The 25,328-nt window shown below is 41.6% G+C and overlaps 1 protein-coding gene across 1 annotated transcript in view; it reads right to left on the reverse strand.

Moving 5' to 3' along the window:
* Slx4ip (SLX4 interacting protein) overlaps positions 1–25,328 on the reverse strand; it is a 149,749-nt gene that overhangs the window by 33,862 nt on the left and 90,559 nt on the right. The window contains exons 4-5 of the mRNA XM_057781880.1: positions 24,295–24,384; positions 19,650–19,770 (exon numbers count right to left, since the gene is read on the reverse strand). Coding sequence (XP_057637863.1) covers positions 19,650–19,770; positions 24,295–24,384 — 211 coding nt within the window. The remainder of the gene's footprint in view (positions 1–19,649; positions 19,771–24,294; positions 24,385–25,328) is intronic.

Raw genomic sequence — 25,328 nt, forward strand, 5'->3', positions numbered from 1 at the left:
GGACCTGTGGGGTCCTTTTTCTGGTCCTAATGCATTCACTACTCAAATCATGGGTGGCAACAGTAAATATTTCCCAAATCAATCACCTCTTCTACTTTCTCTTCAGTTAGTAAATCAACTATCATGATGTTCAGATAAGCACTGACTGGTCTAGAGTCTCTTCACTTCTCAGAAGTGAAGTCTGATAGGGTCCATGGTGCCTATCAGAGCAGGATTAGGCATGTGCTACTATACTCAGCTCAGCTACTTCCTTTTGTAAAATTAGCACTTCGATCATTTTTTATAGCTATTTATGTTGAGTCATTGCTATATAAAAATTATTCTAAGTTTTACATTAAACGAATCTCAAGGAGGGGAGGGAAAGTAGAAGGAGTTATACATGAAATGGGATTGGCTCTAAGTGAATAGTGTAGACAGTAGGTGAGTGGGATTCATTAGAGGGCTCTACTTTCGTATATAACTGAATGAAACTCTCGATAAGTATAACAAATGAAAGTAAAGATTCTTTTGAAGAGGGTTTTAAATACCATCATGTGATGAAAATACCCAAGGACCTTAAAGATGATGCGTTCCTTCTAAGCATTCGTATTCATATAGCCCTCTCTTCCAAAGTCTCAGAATATAAACCATGACTGAAACTTGCTTCTATAGGTAATTTACTAAGAGTGAAAACAGTATTTAACAAGGAAGGCACAGGTATCTCTTACTCTGCTGTAAATTGTTTTCCTAAGTAGATAACAATAATCCAAAGGAAACGTAAACAAAAATGCTCTGAGGGGTAACTAGAAAGCTCCCACCGTCTTTAAGCCTCCAGGAGGGAAGACAGTCAATATTGACAGCCAGGGGTCTCGTCAGTCGCACCTGATCCCTATGGGCAACCAATGCACATTTCTGCACAGGAAGACCCTGACTATACAAGGATCTCTTTCTCTGCACTTATTTGGCAAAAAATAGAATAACGAGAACCAACAAACTTACGGAAGTTTTCATCTAAGACCGTATAGGAAAAGCTTTAGGTAAGACCAATAGCACTTTCAAAATTATTAAAGCATTAGTTGTTTATAATAATTTAAAATAACATTTTCAGTGACTAGGTTAAAATTGACTCTCTAACCTTCTCTCTCCCCCACCCCAAATCTCTACGTGAGTGTGTGTGTGTGTGTGTGTGTGTGTGTGTGTGAGGACCTCCTGTGGCAGAGTCAGCTTTCTACTTCTAACTACGTGGCTTACAGGAATTGAACTCAGGTTGCCAGGCTTATTAGTTATTAGCAAGTCCCTTCACCTCATGAGCCATCTCACTGGCCTGGCCACAGATTGTGTGTGTGTGTTGGGTAAATCTTTTTTTGAATCCCATTTTATGTACAAATGTGTTTTTAATTCCAGTAGGTACCTCTTTGTTATTCATTTCGTTTTAATGTTTCTGTTTTGTTGCATGAGGAGGCACATGTAGTGTATGTAAATGTGTGTGCAAGTATATGTGGCGGCCAGAGGGCATCAGGCTACTGTATCACTCTCCACCTTATTCCTTTGACACAAACTTCCCCATGAACCTGCAGCTAGGCTAGTAACCGGAAAGCCCCAGTGATCCCACTGTCTTTGTCTCAAAGGAGGCTTGGGTACTAGGATCCAAACTCAGGTTCTTGTGTTTACAAAGAGAGTCATCTCTCTAGCCCCCAGACTCTTGAGCTAAACAGAAAATGGCAGTTTGATCCTGCTAGGAAGAAGAACAACAACAACAACAACAAAAAATTCTAAAAAGAATGAAAAGTGCCTGTAAGACAGCTCAAGAGGGCAAAGGTACTTGCTCATTCTCTCTCTGTGTCTGTCTGTGTGTGTATGTGTGTCTCTCTCTCTGTGTTTCTGTCTCTGTGTCTGTCTCTCTATCTGTCTCTGTCTCTCTCCTCTACTCTCTTTAAATGAATGGGAAGCAGAAGCAGACGTTAGGGTACTTCTATGAAGCAACAGTGGTCAGTGTAATACTGGCAGGGCAGCTTCACAGACATACAGACCAGAGACCTCTAGAAGCAAGCACACACATTTACTATCACTTGCTTTTCAATAAAGCAGCCAAGAACTAAATGAAGTTAGAGTCATCTAACAAGTGGTACTAAGATAACTGCATATCCATCTGCCAAAGAATGATGTCTAATTGGTTTTCTTTGTACTCTTTGGGGGCCCGCCACCCAGCTCCCAAATAAATACACAGAGACTTATTCTTACTTATGAATGCCTGGGTTTGGCTTGGCTTGTTTTTAGCCAGCTTTTGTAACTTAAATTATTCTGTTTCTCTTTAACTTTATTTTGCCTCTGGGCTTTTTACATTTCTTTATTTTATATACCTTTCTGTCCTTCTTACTCTGTGGCTGGCTGGGTCGCTGGCCCCTGGTGTCTTCCTTTCCTTCTTTTCTCTCTCCTAGCTCTCTTTCCCAGAGTTCTCCTACTTATTCTCTCTGCCTGGCAGTCATAATAATTTCTCTCCTGCCTAGCTACTGGCCGTTCAACTTTTTATTAGACCAAGTAGGTGTTTTAGGTAGAGTAAAACAGCTTTACAAAGTTAAATATAACACGAAAGAATGCAACACATCTTTGCATCATTAAAAATATACAAATAAGTATTTATAAATACAACACATCTTAAACTAATAGACCACCACAATGATGTTAAACCCGCAACTTCATACCACATTCAGAATTAATTAAATACCTAAAAGACCCATTTACAAAAGGTAAACCTATAAAACATCTAGAAAAGAATATAAAACTTTCTGATCTAGGACTACACAATGTTTCTTAGTTATGAAGTCCATAGCCTGATAAAATAAAAGATAGATTAATGTGCATATAGTCAAAGTTAAGACTATGAAGAGAGAAGATACCCCAAAGAGAAAAAGTTTCACATCATCTATGAGGTAAGAATATTTAAAATGGAAATAGACAGGCATTTTCCTAAAGAAAATTTTAAGTGGTCAATAAATATTCAAATGGAGGTTAAGCATCAGTAGTCATCAGGAGACAAAAATATAAACTTCTATGAGATGCCATTTCACACTTGTTACAGTGTGCACAACCAAACTGGCAGTAACACGTGTTGGTGGGAACATGGAGAAAAAGAGAATTTCTTATTTACTACAGGAACAAACAGAATGGTGTGGCTACTAGGAACAGTCTGTGCTTTCCTTAATATATTAACCACAGAGATAAAAAAAATTAACCTGAAATCTCATTCCTAGGTATAGAACAAATTATCCAATATACCTGTACTAGATAACTGTAATAGCCCAGGGTTGAGCAGCAGAGTTCAGGTCAGCACAGTAAACTCGTGTTTGCTTAGGAACAGGGGTGGAAGGAGCATCAGCAGTAAATGGATGAAAACGCTAATCTGTCCAGGGCTCCTTAATGCAGCGATGAAACTCTGCACAAATCTGATACTACAATTTAAAAAAAATGAAGAAAATATTCTTCGACTAAATGAATTTGAACTTAACTGCTAGCGTTCCTTTTGCTTAATCCTCTGAAATAGTTATGACTGATTTCTTCTACAGCAGCAAGACGGCTCAGGGGGTAGAGGCCAAGTGATGTAAGCCTAGAACTCACGTAATGGTGTAAGGAGACAATCAACTCTACAAAATTGTTCTCTGACCTCCACAAGCACACCATGGCAAGCGCACAGGAACAAACACACAAAGAGGGAGACAACAGAGAGAGAATTTCCTCTAATTGAAAAATACCAAGCTAGGAGTGGCTGGTGCAGGCTTTTAATCCCAGCACTCAGGAGATAAAGGCAGGTGGATCTCTATGAGTTCAAGGCCAGCCTGGTCTATGAAGCGAGTTTAAATGTGGCGTGAGCCTTTGACATAAGAATACTGAAGGGTGCCGGGCGGTGGTGGCGCATGCCTTTAATCCCAGCACTCGGGAGGCAGAGGTAGGCGGATCTCTGTGAGTTCGAGGCCAGCCTGGTCTACAAGAGCTAGTTCCAGGACAGAAACCAAAAGCTACAGAGAAACCCTGTCTCGAAAAATCAAAAAAAAAAAAAAAAAAAGAAGAAGAAGAAGAAGAAGAAGAAGAAGAAGAAGAAGAAGAAGAAGAAGAAGAAGAAGAAGAAGAAGAAGAAGAAAACTGAAGGGTTTCTTGCCCAGGAACCAGTTTAACCATTCTCTTGAATCACTAGAATGCTCCTATTTTTCACTGATCTAAAAGGTTAGAGAAGAAAAGATTCAGTTAACTAAAAATGAAGGGTATCTGGAAAAGTTTCCTTATAAGGGGATGATTTATAAACCACAGTTTGATTAAAATATATTTCACTAATGAAAGAGAAATTTATACAATACAAAAATCTCCTTAAAATTCACATCACCTCCAAGGGAAGCTCAGGGCTGTTTTTACTTCCGAACAGATCCTAAAAAGAAAGATTTGCTAACTATTTCAAAAATGTTTTCTATTTAAGAGAAACTTTTACAAGTCATTCTTGTAAATAATGAGAATGCTGTCCTCCCCAAGGGAGTATTTTCTACTTCAGTATTTCTAAGAATACACAGGGTTAAAGCCATGTAAAATAGATTTTCTCACAGTTGGAGAGAGCAAAACACCACAAATAGGAAACCGAACAGCTAGAGGGTCAAGACACTAGACTTCCAGGTCAGACTTCTGGTTGCAATTAAGCAAAATTCCTGCAAATATTTCTAAGGAAATAATATTTTGGGTGTCTACTTTCAAAGCTTGCAACTTTAATTTTCTTTAGTAGTAACTTACACCGCAGCTATCTGTTTGTACATAAACATGTTCATAGAATACAAACACAATTCAAACATTTACTTGAACATATATTATCTATGACACTAGGGATGAAATTTGGTTGGTCTCAGCTTAAAACTGAAAACTTATACCTCTTCTAGGTAAACATCCCCTCTCCACCCACTTAGATAAAGGGACTCCTGTGTCCTGAGCTGGCCTTGAACTCACTATGTAGTCAAGAATGGCTTTGCTTTACTCTTCCTGTCTCCACCTCCTAAGAGCTAGGGTGATAAGCATGTACCATCACACCTGGTATATGTAGCACTGGGGACTGAATCCAGGGCTTTGTTTAAGCTAGGCAAGTAAGTACTCTGTCAGCTGAGGTACAGGCCAGCCCAGGCATTCCTGTTTTCACACTTGAGATTATGCTGAGTGTTTCTCTTGTTTTTTTTGTTTTATTATTTTTCAATAACAATGTAGACAGAACTTTTCTAAGGTAGTTCACAAAACAGATTAGACCACATTTCCACCAGGTTATATGGTCAATGGTAAAATAGTTTTAAAAACTAGAAACTGATAAAAGTTTTGGTATTGAGAGCCCAGTGGCAGAACAGCAAATCTAAACGAGCTAAAACTCTGAGGGCCCTGCGGCTGGCCAGTGTGTCTCCAACTGCTTCCAGAGGAATAATCCGGCAATTACCAGGTGGAAATCTCAGAAATTTGTGGTAAATTCCTTTGGAGATGTGATTAATACCTATGGTGGTAGAGGGCACATGCACCCCAGCCAATGTTCAGAAACTATCATAATTGATATTAAATTGTGCACATGTGCTTGCACAGGTTGAAAAAAATAGTTAGCAGAAAATGCTTAGTTACTGCAAATCATAATTTTAGATTCTCTACTTTTATTCTAAATAATCAAAATAGGGGGTTATATTAGGGAATCTGAGAATGAAAGGTCTTTAATTTTAATTATTGTGTAGGTAATTGTCTCTAATCTTCATGATGCATTTAGCATTTAGCTAGCAACTCTCAGTGCCAAGAATAAATCAAAGTATATTCTTTTATACCAGTGTTCTATGGTCACCCTTCATGCCTTACAGAATCAGAGGGACCTTAGTGGCATTTAATCTGTTAGATTTCTACCCTTTTCCTCTCTCCCTCCCTCCCTCCCTCCCTTCCTCCCTCCCACCCTCCCTCATTTCATCCTTCCCTCCCTCCCTGTGTGCATTCAAATATGAGTGCTTACTCATGTATGAATGTGTGTGTGTGTAGACCAAAAGAAAAGCTCCAGTCTCTTGCTACATCTTTTTTGAGGCATGGTGTCTCTCTGGTCTGGAACTGACCAAGTAGGATGCTCTGGATGCTCAGTGAACACTAGATATCTGCCTGTATACCTCCCATGTGCTGGAATTACAAGCATGAGTTCCCATGCCCAAATTTTATTTACCTGGATTCTGTGGATCAAACTTAGGCCCTCATGCATGCCTTACACACCGAGCTCTCTCTACCTGTTTTCTCTTGTAAGCACTTATGAGTATTAACCTTAGCAACATGAAACTCAATTCCTGGGAACTTTAAAACCTTGGAGGTACTGGCCGGAGTGGATGTGGGGAGTGGTGATGCAGCACAGACAAGCTGGTAAATAGTCAGACACTTACTAGACGTGAGAAGGCTACTGCCACGGTGCAGTGGACACAGAACTATCCAGAAACGCACAGGTTATGGGAGCACTTCCTCATATCCTGTCACCTAGTACATAAAATTATATGCTGCCTGGATAAGAAAGGGCCACTGCATTATAGCAGAGAGAAGAGAACACTGCTTTAAATCTGTCAAACACACTGGTCGTCACCTCCCTAGGCTTTAGCCAAGGAGAACACTGTCTAGCAGGGAATCTCACTTTTCCCCTCTACTTCTGTCCTTCTCTCCAATACATACACACATATTAGCTATGCGGCAACTAGCCCACTTGGATAACATAACAACAACACGCCAGTGTAACATGTTCCTAACATGCTGTGTTAGACCATGGTTTTCAATGGTGAGGGTTGTTCTCATCTGCTGGGTAGAAGTGAAGAGCCACAGGCCTTGCATTGAGTTGTCAGCACTAGAAATGGTGACATTTCTAGTTAACGCTGGCTGTAGCATGACATGCACGCAGCTCGGTGGTAAAGTACATGCTCTGCGTGTGCAAAGCACTAGTTGGGTCCGCAGCATGCCTAGACAGCCCTGTCAGAACTAGAAATACAACAAAAATATCCCTAAGAGAAAAGATTTTTGTTTTGGTTTTTTAGTTCCATTTCTATGTCAATTGATGAACAGAAAACGTTCTCTTCCACTATATTCCTTCCAGTTTTAACAGACAGGAGTGCTAACCAGTTCTACTTACTCCTACAAGTGGCATGTCTTTGGAAAATCTAGTAATAAATCATTGGTCTGCATGGAGGTGGTAAAGGGCAGGCCTCTTACTCAATTGTACAATTCCTCTGACAACATTCTTTTTTGTTTATTTAATTTTTTTTCATTTTACATATGAACCCCAGTTTCCCCTCCCATCCTCTCTTACCCCAATCCCATTCCCCATCAACTTCTCTGAGGGGTTAAGGCCTCCCTTGGGGAGTCAACAAATTTGGGCACACCAAGCTGAGGCAGGACCAAGCCCCTCTTCCCTGTATCAAAGCTGAGCAAGGTATCCTTCCATAGGAATGGGCCCCAAAAGGCCAGTTCATGCACCTGGGATAAGTCCTGGCCCCACTCCCAGGGCCCTACAACAGATCAAGCCACAGAACTGTCAGAGGGTCTAGTTCGGTCCCATGCAGTTTCCCCAGCTGTGTTCACAGCAGCATTATCTGTAATAGCCAGAACCTAGAAACAACCCAGATGCCCCTCAACTGAAGAATGGATAAAGAAAATGTGGTATATTTACACAATGGAGTACACAGAGCAGTAAAAACAACAACACTTTGAAATTCACAGGCCAATGAATAGCTCTAGAAAAGTTCATCGTGAGTGAGGTAACCCAGACCCAGAAAGACAAACCTCTGACAACATTCTTACAAACCAGTGTTTGACAACAAAAATTCTTCTAGCATCTAAGACTCCTGGGGGCTGTGTAGAGTCACTGACACGTCGCAACTTAAATTGCAAAATTTCCAGTTGTAAAAGTGATCAGATTTAAGCAGATGCAAAAGTAACACGGGACTCCAATCGTCACAAGAGCTCCAACAAGAGTAACACGGGACTCCAATTGCTACAAACACCCCAGCAGGACTGGAACTATAACTTGAACCTAAGCAAAAGCAACATGGGTTTTGTTTCAAGAAGTCTCTGTGATGCTCAGGCTGTGAGATCAGGGGGGAAGGGCCGTGGGAGTGAGAGCAGCAGTCCACTCACTGGCCAGTGAGATCACTCTAATAAACTCTATATGGACAGCCAGAGCACTGTCTCCAGTGGGTCAATCAAGCACCTCACGGGCTGAACACAACACTCCTCTGTTCACAGACCTGTCTCTGAGCACTTCTGTATTTCATTTTGTACAAAACGAAGTAAACAATGGACGAGACACCTGCAGCTCCGCAGCATCCCTCCCTGCCAGTTGGCTGCGCCAGGTAGAACCGCTACTCTTCTGAGTCCTGTTTGCTTTCCACTTACTGTGGTAAGAGGTGAAGACCACCTCCCCTGCATCTGAGAAAGAAAAGCATCTTGAGTTGTCGCTGCTGCTTCAGCACACTTTTAGTAAAATGTCTAAAACTTCAAGCTTTACAAGTTTCCCATTCTTGGAAAAACAATCTCTGCTGATGCCACAGTAACACTCACAAGAGGGCTTACAGGCACTTACTTTCATTACTGTCCTTTTAGGTTTTTTTGTGTGTGGTTGAAAGTTTAGAAAATATTTTGACCGAATACATTATGGGAAAAAATGTAAATAATGACCAAAACTATTTAAACCATGTGTAAAAAGAAGACATATGCTTTCACTATGTTCTACGACAGACTAGAGAAATCCATTTTAATTCTCAAGAGGCTGCGATCAGAAAAAAAACACCATGTGAAAATTGAGAACATTTAACAGAGCAGGTAACTGAAAATGTACCGTGCTGGCTTACTATCCAGAAACCACACAAGTGAGCGTTTCCTCCTCTGTTACTTCTCCCCTGCTCTGCTCGGGAGAGTCAGACAGGGCCTACATCCCCTCTCTCTGTGGCTGAAACACACTTATTCCGGCTGTGGGTGTGCACTCAGAGCTCCAGGGTAGGAGCCCAATCAACACCAGAAGTGATGATAAAAATCATATCTATCAAGGGCCTGTGCTTGTTGAGATTTAGCAGTTGCTGGATGTATGATGTATGGTCTTTTTTTTTTTTTTTCTTTTAAATTGCCTTTAAAATCTGAGAGAAGCGGCAGCCGAAGGAAAGCACATAGGTGGTGAGTTACAGCCGTTTGCAGGCTTTCCTGAGAGTGCCAGGGGTCTCCTGAGGAAGGGCTGGGCTCACGGGACATGGGTTTCACTTCCAAAATTTATTTTAATTAGGAAAAGGCTCTGTTTTCGATAGGCTGGGAAAACAAATACACAACAAAATGCCACATACACATCTTCACTCACAGGGACATCAGGGAGTAGAGCTCACCACAAGCCCAAGTCTGGACAGCGAGGAGAAAGCTTTCTTTGGCAGCACCTTGTGTTGCATCAGGCACTGGGGAAGGGAGGGGAACGTTTCTCAGACAGAGGGAAGAATAGGAAGAACTTGCTTGTTTTGGCCATTCTTGTCTTTTTCTTCTCTTGTGTGAACACCCGTTGATTCTCTAACATGGTAGTGAAGTGCCCCAGCACCAGAGGCTACAAAGGAAGTAGGTGGAGAGGAAGCCTTAGTCCTCCTGCCCTGGTCACTCACATGCCATACCTAGGACGATGCCACAAAAGGATGAGCAGATGGGTGTGCATTTTGGCTAGAGACTGAAGCTAAGATTTTCGGGGAGTAGTCAACTGAGAACAGTCATGGAAAAAAAACTTCGGCAGGCAGAAACCACAATACCCAGGGAAATTTAATTTGTCTTACACTTTTCCAAAGGGCTGGGTCTCTTAGATGTTAGCTGAAAGAAAAGGTTACATAGAATAGAGTAATAAGTTAAAAAATTCTTACTGCTCCACAAGCATAAATGGACTGCTATCTTTACAGACAATTTATCGCACCAAGTACTTTGAACTAGGAGATGAGCTATTTGGATGTCTCTTTTCCTGTGTCGAGATCAGAGATGGGATATACAAAGTCTAAAACAAAGATGCACATATGGTAATAAAAGCAGAACACTGCTCCTGTGTCTAAAGAGCTGAGCTTTAATAACAAGAATTTTTTTTTTATTTAAAGAAAGCATATGTACACACCACTCGCCTTAAGGGAGACACAAGACAATCAGACATTAGATGGCTGTACTTTCCGCAGCCACTGACATTTCAAAGTCACATGACCTTTGCACAAGTTACACAACTCCAAGCCTGCTTCTCATCTTCAGAGGAAAGGTTAGGAATGGGGGCTATGGGCTGGAGCCACAGCCCAGCAGTGAAGCACTTGTGTAGATACAGAAAGCCTCAGTTTAATCCCCACTAATGGGGACGGGAAGTGGCTAAAAACGCCTGTGTCAGGGGCTGCCTTGGCTGTGAGTCAGACACCAGCACAGCTGACACTGTGATGGACGGACACTCCATAGCAGGCACTAGTAGGCAGATGCTAAGGCTTCCCAGAGGGAATGGCTTAGGGGTACCATTTTCTGTCCTTTGTACTGGTGATTCCCCTGTCCTGCAGTCTCACACTGGGACAGGATGTGGTTTTGGAACATGAAAGGCAGTTTTCACTGTTTTTACTGATTTGTAATGCACAGACCACCACCACCTCTGCTGCAGTGGAAACAGACCGGAAGCAGCCTCAAGAAACAGGTGACCAACAAGTAGCCACAGTTCCTCAGTTTTTTCCAATGCTGTGCTCCTCCCCAGTGTCAGACAATGCCAGGGCCCTGTCCTGGAATAATGAGAGTTTGCCAAGAGAAAACTCTTGGAAAGCTACATGTATAAAAGATGAGTTGGGAGAGCATTGTATTCTGTGGACTACTGATTAGTTAATATAGAAGGACAAACTGAAGACTCTCCAGGTATGCTGGTCAAGGCCACTGGGGCACTACTCCCCTCTCTTCAGGGAATAAGGACTTCCTGTAAGCTCAGTGTCTCATAGATCTACCTGAGATCCTCCAAAGTCTATAGGATTAGCTGATTAGCTTCCCAGTATTCTTCTTAACAGTCAGATTTTACATGACCTTAACTGAGGATGAGAAGGTCATTCTCATGACTGTCCAATGAAAGAGGACAACTGAGAGGACTGGGCTTCTGTACCAGAGCTCAGCTGGAAGGTTTACTGAGTTAGACCCAGCCAAACACAGCTTGGTAAAAGGATGCTAAGAGAATGGTAATCTACATTCAAGAAGATCTGCCTAAGAATGGCACACCCTACTGTTTGATTTCCCCTGTTCTCCCAGAATCCTCTGCAAAATGGTGCCTGGCAAGTGTGGGAAGAGCATTGCCATAAAAAGTCCCTGGATGAACCTCCTTTAGGGTTAGAGACAACCTCAGAGCATCAAGAGCTGGAAGAACTAATGATTAGAACAGATGGTGTCTGTAAACCTCCAAAGCCCTGGAGTAGGAAGTCATGTGATGACTGAACGGCTAAAAATACTGAGGCAAGTAAAAGCCATAACTGCATAAATCACTTAGTCAAAATAAGACAATGGACTGATGAAAGTCAATGGTCTTATGTAATCAAACACTACTCAAATGTAGCAGCCTTATATAACAATGGGGAGGTTTGCTGGAATGTGAAGCATCGGCCAGGACCTGATGGAAGCAGGCAAATCTTGTAGGTTTACTCTGATCAGAATATGTATTGTCCTGGCAAAATACATGGTGTCAGGAAACAAACGTAGGAGGGACAAGCTCAGCAAACACTTGTTTTATGTCTTCCTGATTCTGCTAAATCCAGGACTCAGTGGAAATCTTCAACACAGAAGACCATCTAGGGGCTGGTAGGGAAGCTCAAAGTGCCATTTAACTACTTCAGGCTCCTCAACCATTACACAGAGGCTGGGAGAGGCCCAAGGAAGAAGTGAAGTGATGGCTCATGACAGCACACAGGGAAAAGGGACCCTACGGAGAAAATATAGGAATATCACCAGTCCTATCTACTGAGCATTCTGTTTGTCTGACTGTCTCTCCCCCTTCCTCTGTTTCTTTGAGACTGGGTTTCTCTGTGCAGCCCTGGCTTCCTAGGAACTCAATCTGTAGATTAGACTGATCATGAACTCAGAGATATGCCTGCCTCTGCCTCCTGAGTGCTGGGATTATGTATTACAACCACCCTGCCCCACTGAGCATTCTCAAAGTTAGTGGAACAAAAAGCAAGGATAATCCTGTCAAGGCAGAGCTATTAATAGCTAGAGCACCCCACAACCCAACATGAAGACTCCAGGTCAGCTAAAGACACAGGAATAGAAAACAGATCAGAAGAGAGTTACAGATGGTAACTACATGTTTCATGATTACAATAATAATAATAATAATAATAATAATGGTACCTGAGACCTGCACCCGAATGGTGCCTGTGACCTCCTTGCAGCATCAGCTGTAAGAACTAAGACAGGCATTTTTGCTGTTTTCCTTTTCCATTTATTCTATTTAAAACATGGTGGTTGTAGTTAGTATCACAATTTAGACAATTAGCAAATATGCACTATGAATGAACTAGAAATGGTTAAATGCATAAAACTATCACTCAGAATCCCTGTGGTAGAGTGGAGCTGGGCATCAGAACTTTATTTGAGGAGGACATATCCTGTATAGCTGGAAACTTGTGTCTGTATGCGCGTGCTCGCGTGGGGGGGCAGCCTGTTGTTATCACTTGAAAACTCATGGAAACAGGAAGACAACAGTAAATTTTCAGTGGATAAACTCCACCCAATCAAAGGTTGGACCTGTTGCCTTTACAATATTTTAATAAATTCTATATTCCCAGGTAAAAACCAAATGTTTTGCCTCCACTGACTCAACCGCAGCTACAGAACAGATAAGAGATACAGTTTTGTTGCATAGAGCTTGGCCAGGTGCTGACCAACTTCTGGCTGGGCAGAGGCTTTGGTACTACGTCCTGAGTTTTACAGATGAACATCAGTTTTGTGCTAAAACGGTATGTATCCTGAAGCTGTCCCCATCCCGTGCCAGAAGCTGTGCTTCTGAACAGTGACTGCTGACCCTCGTAGAGAACCCATCAGCTTCAACCAAGAGCCAGATACACTCTGGCTTGTGTCAAGGAGAGAAGAATTGAAGAAGGATATTAAACTATAGCTTCTGACCTAAAAAGGTCTCAAGCTGAGGGCTGTCAATTTTGTTTTCAAAAGACTATTTTGGCAGTAGAGGTGTGGATGAATTAGAAGGAGAACCTGGAGGTGATGGCAGTAAGTCAGTACCTGATTATGAAGGGATGGAGATAGGAAAAGAAGGAAGGAAAGAAGGAAGGAAACATGAGAGGAAAGGAGGGAGGGAGGGAGGGAAGGAGGGAGGGAGGGAATCTAAAACAAGCCCAAACTACAGGCATTTGTACAGTCCAGTCAGTGAGCACATAAACACATAAATGACAATAAAACAGCACAATTCTCTTGGTTGAGTTTTAGTGTGCTGGTCTGGCAAAGACTGAAGTCATTGGTCATACCCAGTTCTGGTCCAGGCTAGAGGAAAGAGCTGTGGTGACGCTGGTGGGAACTGATGGTGACGTCTTTCTGAAGACTCCCTCATGTCACTACTGTAGCCTGACCTGAAAGGGCTTTCCAGATGACTTATGAAGGATGAAGCTAATATCTGTATTATGCCGCTCACTGACTTTGTGAATAATCTTTGTGCTTTTTATTTTTATAAAAGATTAAGGAAACAGCCTCGGAGGAGCTTATGCAGTTGTTATAAAGAACACTCACAAAGCATGAATAAGATTAATCTTATTAGAGCAATGAGCAAAGTTATGAGCTTGTAGATTTCGGCTTACCCAGGATTACATATTCAGTTTACATGCCATGCTGAGGCATGTTACCCTGATACGGATTTGGAAATGGAGAAGAGAAACTGGCCCATGGTGAACCTGTCAGCTGAGAAGAGTGATCCGGTGGGAGAGAGAACTGTGTAGCATTCATGCCTGGAAAACAGTATGTGGGGAGGGCGGGCACCCAGGAGACAGTTCTCTGCAGCAGGGCAATCTGGGAAGGAGGCTCTAAGGGTGCCAGTCAGCCTTCCCCTCACAGGGAGGGAGGAAGGCAGGTAAATAGAGCACCGCTCAGTTAGGATGCAATATGGTGTGGGTGACGTAAGTAATAAATGCCAAATAACACGTGGCCAGAAAAAAGGGGAAATGAGGAAATTGATGAAAAAAATAAAACTTTTGAGTTGGAACATCGTTGTCAGACAGGGGAGAAGCTAATACAGTGAGGACACAGAGGAAGAAACAAAGCAGGTCTGTAGGAAATGAGGAAGGCCAGGCAAGTCACAGCAATTACTGACCTGATGAGAAAAGGAAAGATGAAGGGATTAATGGATCAATCACCTACACACATACATATTGCTGCTTTTGCATGCCATGAACTGCCTTGGTTATGGAGAGACAACAGAGAAAATACAGGGCAGAATTGGCCTGTGGGAGGCTCACACATGTGTGGAAAGGCAGATGTTTATCAAATGGTAGAAGGTGAAGTTCAGGGTACCTGTGATCTACAGATAGGATGACTGTCCTCAGTGAACTCTAACTAGAGAGCTGAAGACAACACAGAATAGGGAAAACAAGGCTCTAATTTGAGCAAAGGCTCCAGGACAATGAAACATTACAAGAAAAGAATTAAAGGCATTTAAACAAGAAGGAAAATAAACGTGCAGGACCCCAGGGGGCTTGGCCTTTATCTTAGAGACCCCACGAATATCCTGAATGGGTTTCTACAGATCTTCACAAGAATAGACATGAGATTTTAAGGGATGGTCTGACTACAGTATGGACAGAAGATGGCACATTGGCCATATGGAAGGAAGCCAGAGGGGTTCCTGCTACAGCTGTCCAGGTGAAGTAGGAATCCAGACCGGCTGGTGGCTACAGGGAAAGACACTGGCCATGGAGTGACCCTCAACAGATATGCTCAAAGACTGTTAGAATGAGAGAAGAGACAAAGCATGGGGCTTTCCTATAAAGCTTACTTTCAAACAGTGAATGAGATGTTCTATTAGCACCATCCTGGTTTCCTCTGGTTATACTATCATCTCACTACACTAAATGCAATATTATACCACTAATGGTCACCAGGGGCTACACAAAGCACATAGGACCTGGTTTGTTGTTGTGCAACTAGAGAAAGTCAAGAGCAGATGATAACAGAGAAGTCATTTGTAGGGGACTGGGAGATGGCTTGGGGATTAAAGCACTTGCTGTACAAGCATGGCACAAAGGTTCTGATCCCACAGTCCATGTAAATGTCAGTGGGCACAACTGCCTCCCTAGAATTCCTGCCTGGGAAGATGAGGATAGGGGATCTCTAGAGCAAGAGCAGTCATACCACTGAGTTCTGGGTTCAACTAAGAAAACTGGCCACAAAGGATGGAGCAGAGGAGTGGACAGTGATAATTCCTGACATCAGCCTTGTGCTTCCACATGCATGTTTGCACACACCTGTATACATAGACATACACTCAACATACTTAAACACATATCCATCAATATCTTTAAAGAGCTCTTCTAGGCTGGGTGTGGTGCATGCCTGTAATTCTAGTATTTGGGAGGCTGAAACAAGGGTATCAAGTTTGGGGCTAGCCTGGACTCTGAACAACTCAGGTAGATCCTGCTCAGAAAAAAAAGGAAAAGGAAAAGAAAAAGCTGTAGCTCATATAGCTAGTAGAACACTTTCAGAGTCTATGTGGCCCCAGTAACTAACTCTCTCTCTCTCTCTCTCTCTCTCTCTCTCTCTCTCTCTCTCTCTCTCTCTCTCTCGTCCACAAAACTATAAACATGAAATCCAACTCTGAAGTTACAAGCATGTGTATTACTAGAATGTTAACTGTACTCTTCTTTAGAACAGTATCAGATGCAATCTAATTCTACCAATAAATTAAGAGCACTGACATTTAATAGAATACTTTGCAGTAATCAAAATAGCAATGTGGACCTGGAACAAGTCAAAACAATCTTGAAAAGGAGTAACAAATTACAAGACTTCAGCTTTCTGATTTCAAAACTTACCACAAAGCTACAGTATATCAAGAGGCTGCAGCACTGGCACCAGCGGCAGACACAAACAACTGAAGCAGAAGAGAAAGCTCAGAAATAAACCGACATCAACGCTCAAATGATTAGTAACAAGATCACCAAACCCATTCAGTGTGGAAAGTAGTCTTTTAACAAATGACACTAAGAGAACTAGACATCCACATGAAAATGGGTTTTAACTTTAATTTACATATAAAAAGTAACTCACGTGGGGTCAAGTTCCTGAATAAAATGGCTAATTTTTAAAATTTCGTAGAACTTCTGCTTTTAGAGGAAAAGTTTCATAAGACAAGACTTTAAGAAGACTTCCATAGGCATAGCATCACAGGGCCAGCAAAAAAGGAAGAAAGTGGCATTCCGGCTTTATCACATTCAAAACAATCTATGCACCAGGGTAAATCATCAAGAGAAGGAAAAGACAAACCAGAAAATTTACAAAAATATTTACCAATTACATATTTAATAAGGAATTAATATGTATAATATACAAAGTCTTACAACAACAACCTCCCCACCCCCTCCAAAAAAAGTCCAGTTAAAAATGGACTAGGCATATAGACGTTTCTTCAAAGAAGACATATGAATGATTAATGAATACATAAGAAGATGGCCAGTGTCACTAATCACAAGGGAGACAGCAAAACAAAAACAACAAACCAAACCAGAGTTAGAGATTGCTTCACATATATTAAGATGGCTATTATCAAAATATTAGGAATAAGGGTTGGCAAAGATGTAGAAAAATGGAACCCTCATGCTGGTGAGGATGTAAAAATGATGCAGTCATGGTGGCAAACAGTATGTTAACCTCAAAAACAAAATCAAAATAATTACCCCATTGTTGTCTGGGTTTCTGTCCTGCCCTCACCAGGTCCCACAGCCGTTTAGCCCCAAAGAAATCACACACAAGTCTATATTAAAGATAAACTGATTGGCCCATTAGCTTGGGCTTCTTATTAACTCTTATAACTTATATTAACCCATTATTCTTATCTATGTTAGCCACATGGCTTGGTACCTTTTTCAGTGGAACAATCACATGTTCCTTCTTCTGTGGTTGGAACAGGACAGGGGAGGAATGGGCTTCCTCCTTCCCAAAATTCTCCTGTTCTCATTGACCTGCTTCTACTTCCTGTCTGGTTGTCCTGCCTATACTTCCTGCCTGGCTATTGGCCAATCAGCATTTATTTAAAACATAATTGACAGAATATAGACAATTGTCCCGTACCACCCCATGATCCAAAAATTTCTAAATTTATATTCAAAAGAGCCAAAAAGCTTGAGAAGATAATTTTTTTTTTTTTTGGGTTTTTCGAGACAAGGTTTCTCTGTGGTTTTGGAGCCTGTCCTGGAACTAGCTCTTGTAGACCAGGCTGGTCTCGAACTCACAGAGATCCGCCTGCCTCTGCCTCCCAAGTGCTGGGATTAAAGGCGTGCGCCACCACCGCCCGGCGAGAAGATAATTTGTATAACAGTGTTTACAACAACAATGTTCATAACAGCCAAAACATGGAAACACTTTGTCAGTAGATGAATGAACAGGTACTGTGACATACAATGGAAGATGATAGAAAATGTGAAATTCTGATAAATGCAGCTCTAAGAATGATGAAAATGCAACTGTAGGGGAAATAACACAGAGAATAAAATAACAGACATTATATGGCTTCATTCACGAGACACTGACGTAGTAAGAACAAGAGTGTCAGAAGGTGAGACCTCCATGGCCAGGGGCTCAGGCAGGAGGATGAGGACACATTAGTCATGCATGCAGAGTTCCAGGCTAGACAATGAAAACTTCTGGAGACTGGTAAACGTGATAACCGCACAAAAATGTGTGCATACTTATGCTGCCAAAAGTGTACACTTGAAAGGTTTTCAACAGTAACTTTTATCTGCATTTTACAACAGTTTTTAATTGTGATATAATGGAAAGGTTACAAAATTGTATACACAATAAGATCACTTTCTCTGCTAAAAAAACCCAATAGACCTTTTCCTCACACAAACCTGAGGACATTTTCTTGCCATATTGGGACCAGAACTGTCTGCGAGAGAATCTGGGTACTGAGTATTTAGTCTCTTCCCTCAGCAGTAAGGGCTAGGATGGGAATGGAAAGGTTGGCTTGAATTCTGATCAAGACATCTACTGTAACACCTGTGACAGAGATAGGAGTCTTAGAATTTGGCTCCATTCTTTTTCCTGTCGCACCAGATAAAAATGTGAGATTGGCCAGGTCTACTTAAAATTCTTAACAATACTGAGTGGCAAATCAGAGAGCATCATCTAAAGCTGTGCTTCTCAATCTTCCTATTTCTTTAATACAGTTCCTCATATGGCAGTGACCCCCCAAATAAAATGTTTTGTTGCTACTTCATAGCAGTAATTTTGCTGTTGCAAATTATAATTTAAATATCTGATACAGAACCCCTGTGAGGTCGAGGCCCACAGGTTAGGAGTCACTGGGAAGCAACATTGTTTGGTTTGAAAATGTCATTTTCTTAAGCCTTTCAGTTTGGGTGACAAAAACGACTTGTTTATTTATTATCTATAAAAGGTGAGTACTCTGAATCAAGAAAGGTTCAGAGAAATACATAATTCAGTATTTTTCTTAAACAGGTGTGCTGTTAGCATAACGGGGTTCACAATAGTCTACCCACTGTAGTCTGATAATTACCATGCTCTCACTGTATTTGTACCACACGCTTCTACGAAATGCTGATTTTAAGTGAGAAACAAACAATGAAAACAAAACAGAAAATCAAAGCAGAAGACTGAGGAAACAGAAAAAACTGGGGTGGAGGCCACAGGAGCTAGGTCTGGATTTGAGCTCTGCCACTCATCCCTCACGAGTGTTCTCGCTCAGCATGCCACTACTCAGCACGACCACAGCCACCAAGCTAAGCACTGGGGACAGATGAGGGGAAGGCACTAAATAAGCCACAGTCTCTGTCCTAAGACGACCCTGTACTTGATCAAGCCACTGAACCTTCAGACTCTGTTTCCTCACCTGCGCCATCACAGGTAGACTCTCAGTGATGGAGCCCTTTAGGTTTGGGAGCTAGTAGCCTGCTATGAAGGGGTTGCTCTGCATTCTGTGAATGTAATGTCATCCCTGGTCTCTACCAACAACGGGCCAGCATCCCACCCCTTGCCAGTAATGACAACCAAAACTCTCTGCACACATTTCCAAATGTCCCCTGGGAATAACACTGCTCCTGTTTGAGAACATCTGAAATAGAGTGACATATGGAAAAACATTTTTAAAAGCATAAGACACTGAATCAACTTATGTCAGTGTTAATATAAATCCATTTGTAAGATTATTTGTCAAAAAAACAAAACAGACCTTTAAAATTTTAGTTTCCTTAAGAATGTTTTATTTGCTATTTTTATATATTTTGCCTACCATTAAAAGCCCTTTAAGGCTTTTTGGTGAATTTTTGTTACTCAAACACAGTATCTTCTTTACAGCATATTTTTTCAATGTATCACTATGCTAACACAACAGAGTCAAATATAATTGCAATCTCTACAAAGCAGAAATTTTATTTTCTTTGTCCAAAATCTCAGAGCTTGTTGCCTACCTTTTAAGGACAAGGGACTGGATCTTGTGAATTCTGCATTTGATGGCCTGTGCTGTTTATAAATGCCCACGTACTCCTTAACTCTGGAATCAATGGTTTCTTTTAACAGCAAACAAACTTCCTAAAGTAAATTTAAAACAACAGACATATCAAGTTTAATGCAATGAATGCAAAAAAGAAAAGATTATACACACTGAAAAGGCAAATACTGGCATTTAGTTAGCTTTTTAACCTAGCTGTGGACACAGAAAGGAACACTGTACAGCCTTCCGGAGTGTAGTGCACATGAAATGGGCTATCAAAGACAGTTCCGTGGCTGATGTTGGCTCTGCCTGATGATGTTCTCTCTGCCTCAGTTTCACAATTCCAAATAAAGATTTAAAAGCTTACTTCAAAAGCAGGGTACAGCTTCAAGAATGTTTTCATGTTAAGTATCAGTCCGTCACACTGTGATGGATGGAGGGGATAAATCCCACGGAGCTGTCTACACGGGTTCAGCATGGGACTCGGGTACTCAGAGACGCAGAAAGGAGTATAATAACACTCCTACAGTCAGTATGGACGGCATGGGGACAGGTCACAGAGGCCACTAGCTCTGGCCCTACTATGCCACTGCACTCTTGTCCTGCCTGCAGATAAAGTGTTACCTGATGTTATTTGTGTAAGAAAAGCCAGAAACTTACATTTTCCAGCATGGTTCAGATTTATTTTTTAAATTTTATTGCTGAGTAAACAGCATCATTCATTAGTTTCTGGCCTCGGGTTTACAAACACAAGAGATCAGAGTGGTAGGTTGAAGAGAAGCAGGGAGGGGCAATATGATCTTCTCACTCTTGTGATGATGCCGTAGACCCAATTGCTTTCTAAAATCACATTAATAGTCTTCACTCATGAATGATAAAAGTAACTTCTCCTGTCTCTGGTGTAGATTAATGTTACTAGGTAGCCGAACCAGGCCTGAATTCAATTTCAGCATGCAGTATTATTATTAATTTCTAGAGATATCAGTTGGCATGTAATATTTGCAAAGAACAGAAACAAAATAAATAACTCAGAAATCCAAATGTACAGTGGGTATCACTATTTTGTGTAGTGTTTCCTGCATTGCCAGAAAAATGTAGTTTACCATAAGAAATCAGGGGAAGCTACATATAGGACAGATACTTTAAAACTAAGAGAGATCCTAGATCAATTTCCAGCAGTTCTGTAGCAGATTGAGAGTTGTTCTGGTCACCTCAAACTTGTTCCACTTGTTTCTCAGAAAGCCAGCACAGGTTAGTCGCTGAGATTCTTCCTAATTACAGCATGAACCAGGTTTTTGGCTGCTCGCTCCTTTATTGCAAATACCCCTTAAACAGGATATAAAATCCTTGATTTAACACAAACATAGACATTTTCTACATAAAATGCAAATGCCAGTCTCCTCTTGCTTTTTATTTGCAGCTAAATGTGGAATATAAAGATAGCATTTACAGCTGAATGCTTGGCACTGCTCACACAACACAAAGGCAGCCTGGCCTCATACTGTTGTTCTAGCAATTAAATGATTTTTGCTTCACATGCAGGGTTCAAGTATGACTGAGCTAGAAAATATGTGGAAGACACACAAGGCAACAAGGATTGCTAAAATTTGGCCATAAATACCCTATAAGGCTAGAACTAAAAATAGTTAGACAAAAATAGAGCCCATACACATGAAGTTTCTCACTATATTCCAGGCGTTCCTTATGGGAATCAGGTTTCAGGGATTAAAGATGGGCAATGTGCAGAGTAGACGGATACCTAAGAACTGATCGAGCGGGGCTTGGGAAAGCATCCTCAACAGGCCTAGAGCAATGCAGGGAAGAAAACAGCCAGCAATATCTGAGAGGAAGGTGAGAGGACCAAGTAAAGTACCCACGAGCGGGCAGGAGACAGGCACAACCTCCCTGTGCTAACAGGGCTTCTGTCTGCTTCCTCAAGTTCACATACGGGACAACTTCAGTTTGTCTCCTTCACTCCAAAGACTACATGAGCTGGACTCAAATGAAACGCATGTTTAACATATGGCCCAGCCCTCTTTTCATACAAAGCGTCTGTTAAAATGCAATCAAGCTCGTTTCTAGATCGCCCCATCATGAGGCAATCTAGAAATGGAAAACAAGGAAGCACTGACTGAACATATGTGAAGTCATAACCTGTCCTCAAGTCTCCTTTTGAGGACACAGACAAAAATTATCTCTGACTGACTCGAAGAGCAATGAACATAAATTGAAGGAAGAGCTCAAAGTAGAGGTGGCAGCTTTGCTTGGAGAGGAAAGATCAGCTCGGTAGGTCAAGCAGGCCTCTTGCAGTCACCACTGAAGGAGCTCTATGCAGGTTCCATCATGCACCTCTGCTAAGTTATGCCTCACTGCCCCGGAATAGACACTCGCTGGAACAACACGGCTGCACGGGGCACTTGACAAGAAATCTAGCCTTGCACTTTCTAGTGGAGGTGACTCTTGGCTCTAGAACATTCTGTATCAATCATTTCTTGGTCAAAACTGCCTTGAGAACCTTTCCAAAGTCAGCAGGGCAAGATCACTTGTGTGAAATATTAGTCACTTTGGTGGAAAGAATGCGCTAATTTGAATCATGTGGACATGTGTTAGTGACCTAAAATTTGAGATTATAAGAAAGAGAACAGTGAAGAAAAGTCCTGACCTGCTATACACAAAGTCCTCAAGAGGACAGCACATAGTCAATTTCCTTCGTGAGAAATTCACAAAATCTGTGTCTTCCCAGCATTAGGTCACTAGGCATTCTTGCAAAATAATGGCCACAAAGTACTGGTGGTATTACCATTTTACTGAAAATGTACTCTTAAAAATAATGTATGGGTGGGTAGGTTGGTTTTAGCGATGTGAACACTGGTCACAAACAGCAGTCTCCCCTCTACTGCTACTGTTCTGTTTCAATTCAGCACTACTGCTCAATACAGTTCACACTTATTTACGTCTCTAACAGTAGTGGTAGCAGGCAAATACTATGAAGGAAATGAAGAACACTGTTACGAAGGTTTTTAAATTACGCTTACTCATTTACTTGTAGTGCATATGTGTGCAGCTGTGCAGGCACACACACGACATGGTGTACATGTGGAGGGCAGAGGATGACTTGTAGGAGTTAGTTCTCTCTTCCCACTTTTCTTGTCATGGGAATTGAACTCAGGTCAGTACTGGGTTGCAGGCACTTTACCCACAGAGTCATCCAACTGGCCTGCTGGGAAACTTTTGAACAGGCCTCTGCCTCGATACCTGTCCCTGATCTCTACCGAAGGAAACAATGACTCTCCTCACAGGAGCTCACAGAGAGGGTACTGAAACCACAGGAGACTGAGGGTTTATCTGGTCAAACTCCTTAATTTGAAGACAAAGAAGGCGGAAGCTCTTGGGGAGGTCAGATATCATAGAACCAATCCTTGCAAACAAGAATAGCTGGTGACTGTCCTGTAACTTAACTACTAATAACTGGGTTTTTGTTTGGTTTTAAAGATTCTGATGTGTATGTCTGTGTGTATGTGTGTGCTGGGAACTTATCTCAGGTCCCCAGGAATGAGCCATCTCTTTCATAAATAGCTAACTATTGACTGGAACGCCTTACTAATGGGAAAAAAATACTTAAGTGACACCTTTTCTGTTTTAGCTGCATTATACATGGTTAAACAAATACTTAGGAACGGTGGAGACTTTTGTGTACTCTGGCATGCAATTTAGTGAAAGGACAAACTGCTCATGTGGCAACAGCTGCTCACCCAGTTTCAGGCTGACCCTTACATCTGAGACCACTCTAGAGATTAATCAACGGCAGCAAATGTTGGTAGCAAACAGTAAAATAATTGTACTTAAACATTTCAATATTTCTAGGCTATCAATCTACCCAACAGCTTTTTTTTTTTCAAATCTCCTAAAATTTCATGTATTAGCAGAGCACACCTACATGCTCCAAGCCTGTGTTGTTCAGACTCAATCCATCCGTACCAACTATCTGCTTCACTGGCAGGCCAGCAGCAGCGGGGGAAGACTGAAGCTCCCCTTCCCTTGTCACAGGCTCATGAGAATGAGAAGAGGCGAAGATGAAGGGAAGGACTAATACAGATGTGGAGATTAGCCTTGTGTGAATTCCACAACTGCTCCAGGTGCTGCCGGCTTTCTCGCCACTCAGATCACAATCCCTGCTTGTTTGGAATAGTTTGGTTTCTTTTTCCTCCCTTTTTATTATAGAGGACCATTTTCCCCAAAGTAAAGGGGATTAGAGTTTTTGGTTTAAACAACAGAGCCTGGGATGAGGACATAGAGATGGCGAGGTGCCTATCAAGCACGTAAAAGTCCTAGATTTGATTTTTAACACCACACACACACACACACACACACACACACACACACACACACACACTCACTCACGTCAACAATAGATTAGCATATGAAACATGGTTGTGTCAGTTTCTCAAGGGCAGAGGTGGGAACACATGTATGCTTGTCACTGGGCATGCTCCTAACTATCCTAACTACCACTCAACTTTTTAAAAAAACACTAGTGAAAATGAAAGCTGGGAGGAGCTGCCATTTCTTCCAGCAGATACAATAAGCAGTAGTGTTTAAAGAGCAAAATTTCATTGTTGTACCTCTTTCTTCTGCTCAGAAAACCAACTGGAATCTTTGTTTGGACCTTGTGGCACTATATGAAGATCCACGAGGACAGCAAAATTCCCACACTGAAAGAGAAGGGGGGAATATTTATTAATGACAGAATGTGTCTGCAGCTCATGCCCAGCAGAAAACTGCAGAGAATTTCACAAACTCCACAACAGGCACACGGTACTCATGAGTAGATGTAGCCAGACACAGATAGACTGGAACCTTAAAATCTTCACACCTTAGGAGTCATTGTTGAGATTCCCAAGATAATAGTAAATGAATATTTTGGAAAGGAAAGAATGTATAGCCAGGACCACAGGTTGGGGATTTCCACGAGACCCAGAGATTCAGTCTGTAGACCTGTAGAAAAGTCACTTTTATAAATCTCTAAGGAGATCTTTGATTTCCGCTTTAAACTTTGGTGAAAGCAGTTTTAACAAATGGTATTAGAGCATCAGATACAAACACAGAAAGAAAATGAAACTCTCCTGGCATCTGCCAGACACAAAATTTAACTTGAGATAGATTACAGACTTAAGTATGAAAACCAAAAACTATTATTCTCATCGTAAAGGCAGGAAAAGATTTCTTATGTGTGAGCTAGAAAAAACAAAACATTGAAGGAAAAATTGTTGACTAAGCTGGACACGATCAAAAGAAGAAATGTTTGCTCATCAGCAATACCATCAGTAGAATGCTGTGTGTGCTGCAAACTGGATAAAACACCCTCACAAACACATGTCTGACATGAAGGACTGGTATCCAAAATAGGAAAACAACTTCCATGGACTGGCAGCTTTTTTTACATTCTAAGCTGGAATAGATACCACAAATATGAAAAATAGATGGCTGCACATGAAAGAGTGCTCACCATCACTGCTCACAGTCAAACTCAGTTCCCAATCAGTAGCTACAGCCGTGAAATGCAGGAGAAGGTCTTAAATTACAAAAACCAACACCATACCAAATGGGAGAGAAGATGGAGCGGCCCCCTCTGACACGCTGATGGGAATGGAACTGG

The sequence above is a fragment of the Chionomys nivalis genome, chromosome 9 (genome assembly GCF_950005125.1).
Source record: "Chionomys nivalis chromosome 9, mChiNiv1.1, whole genome shotgun sequence".
NCBI lineage: Eukaryota > Metazoa > Chordata > Mammalia > Rodentia > Cricetidae > Chionomys > Chionomys nivalis.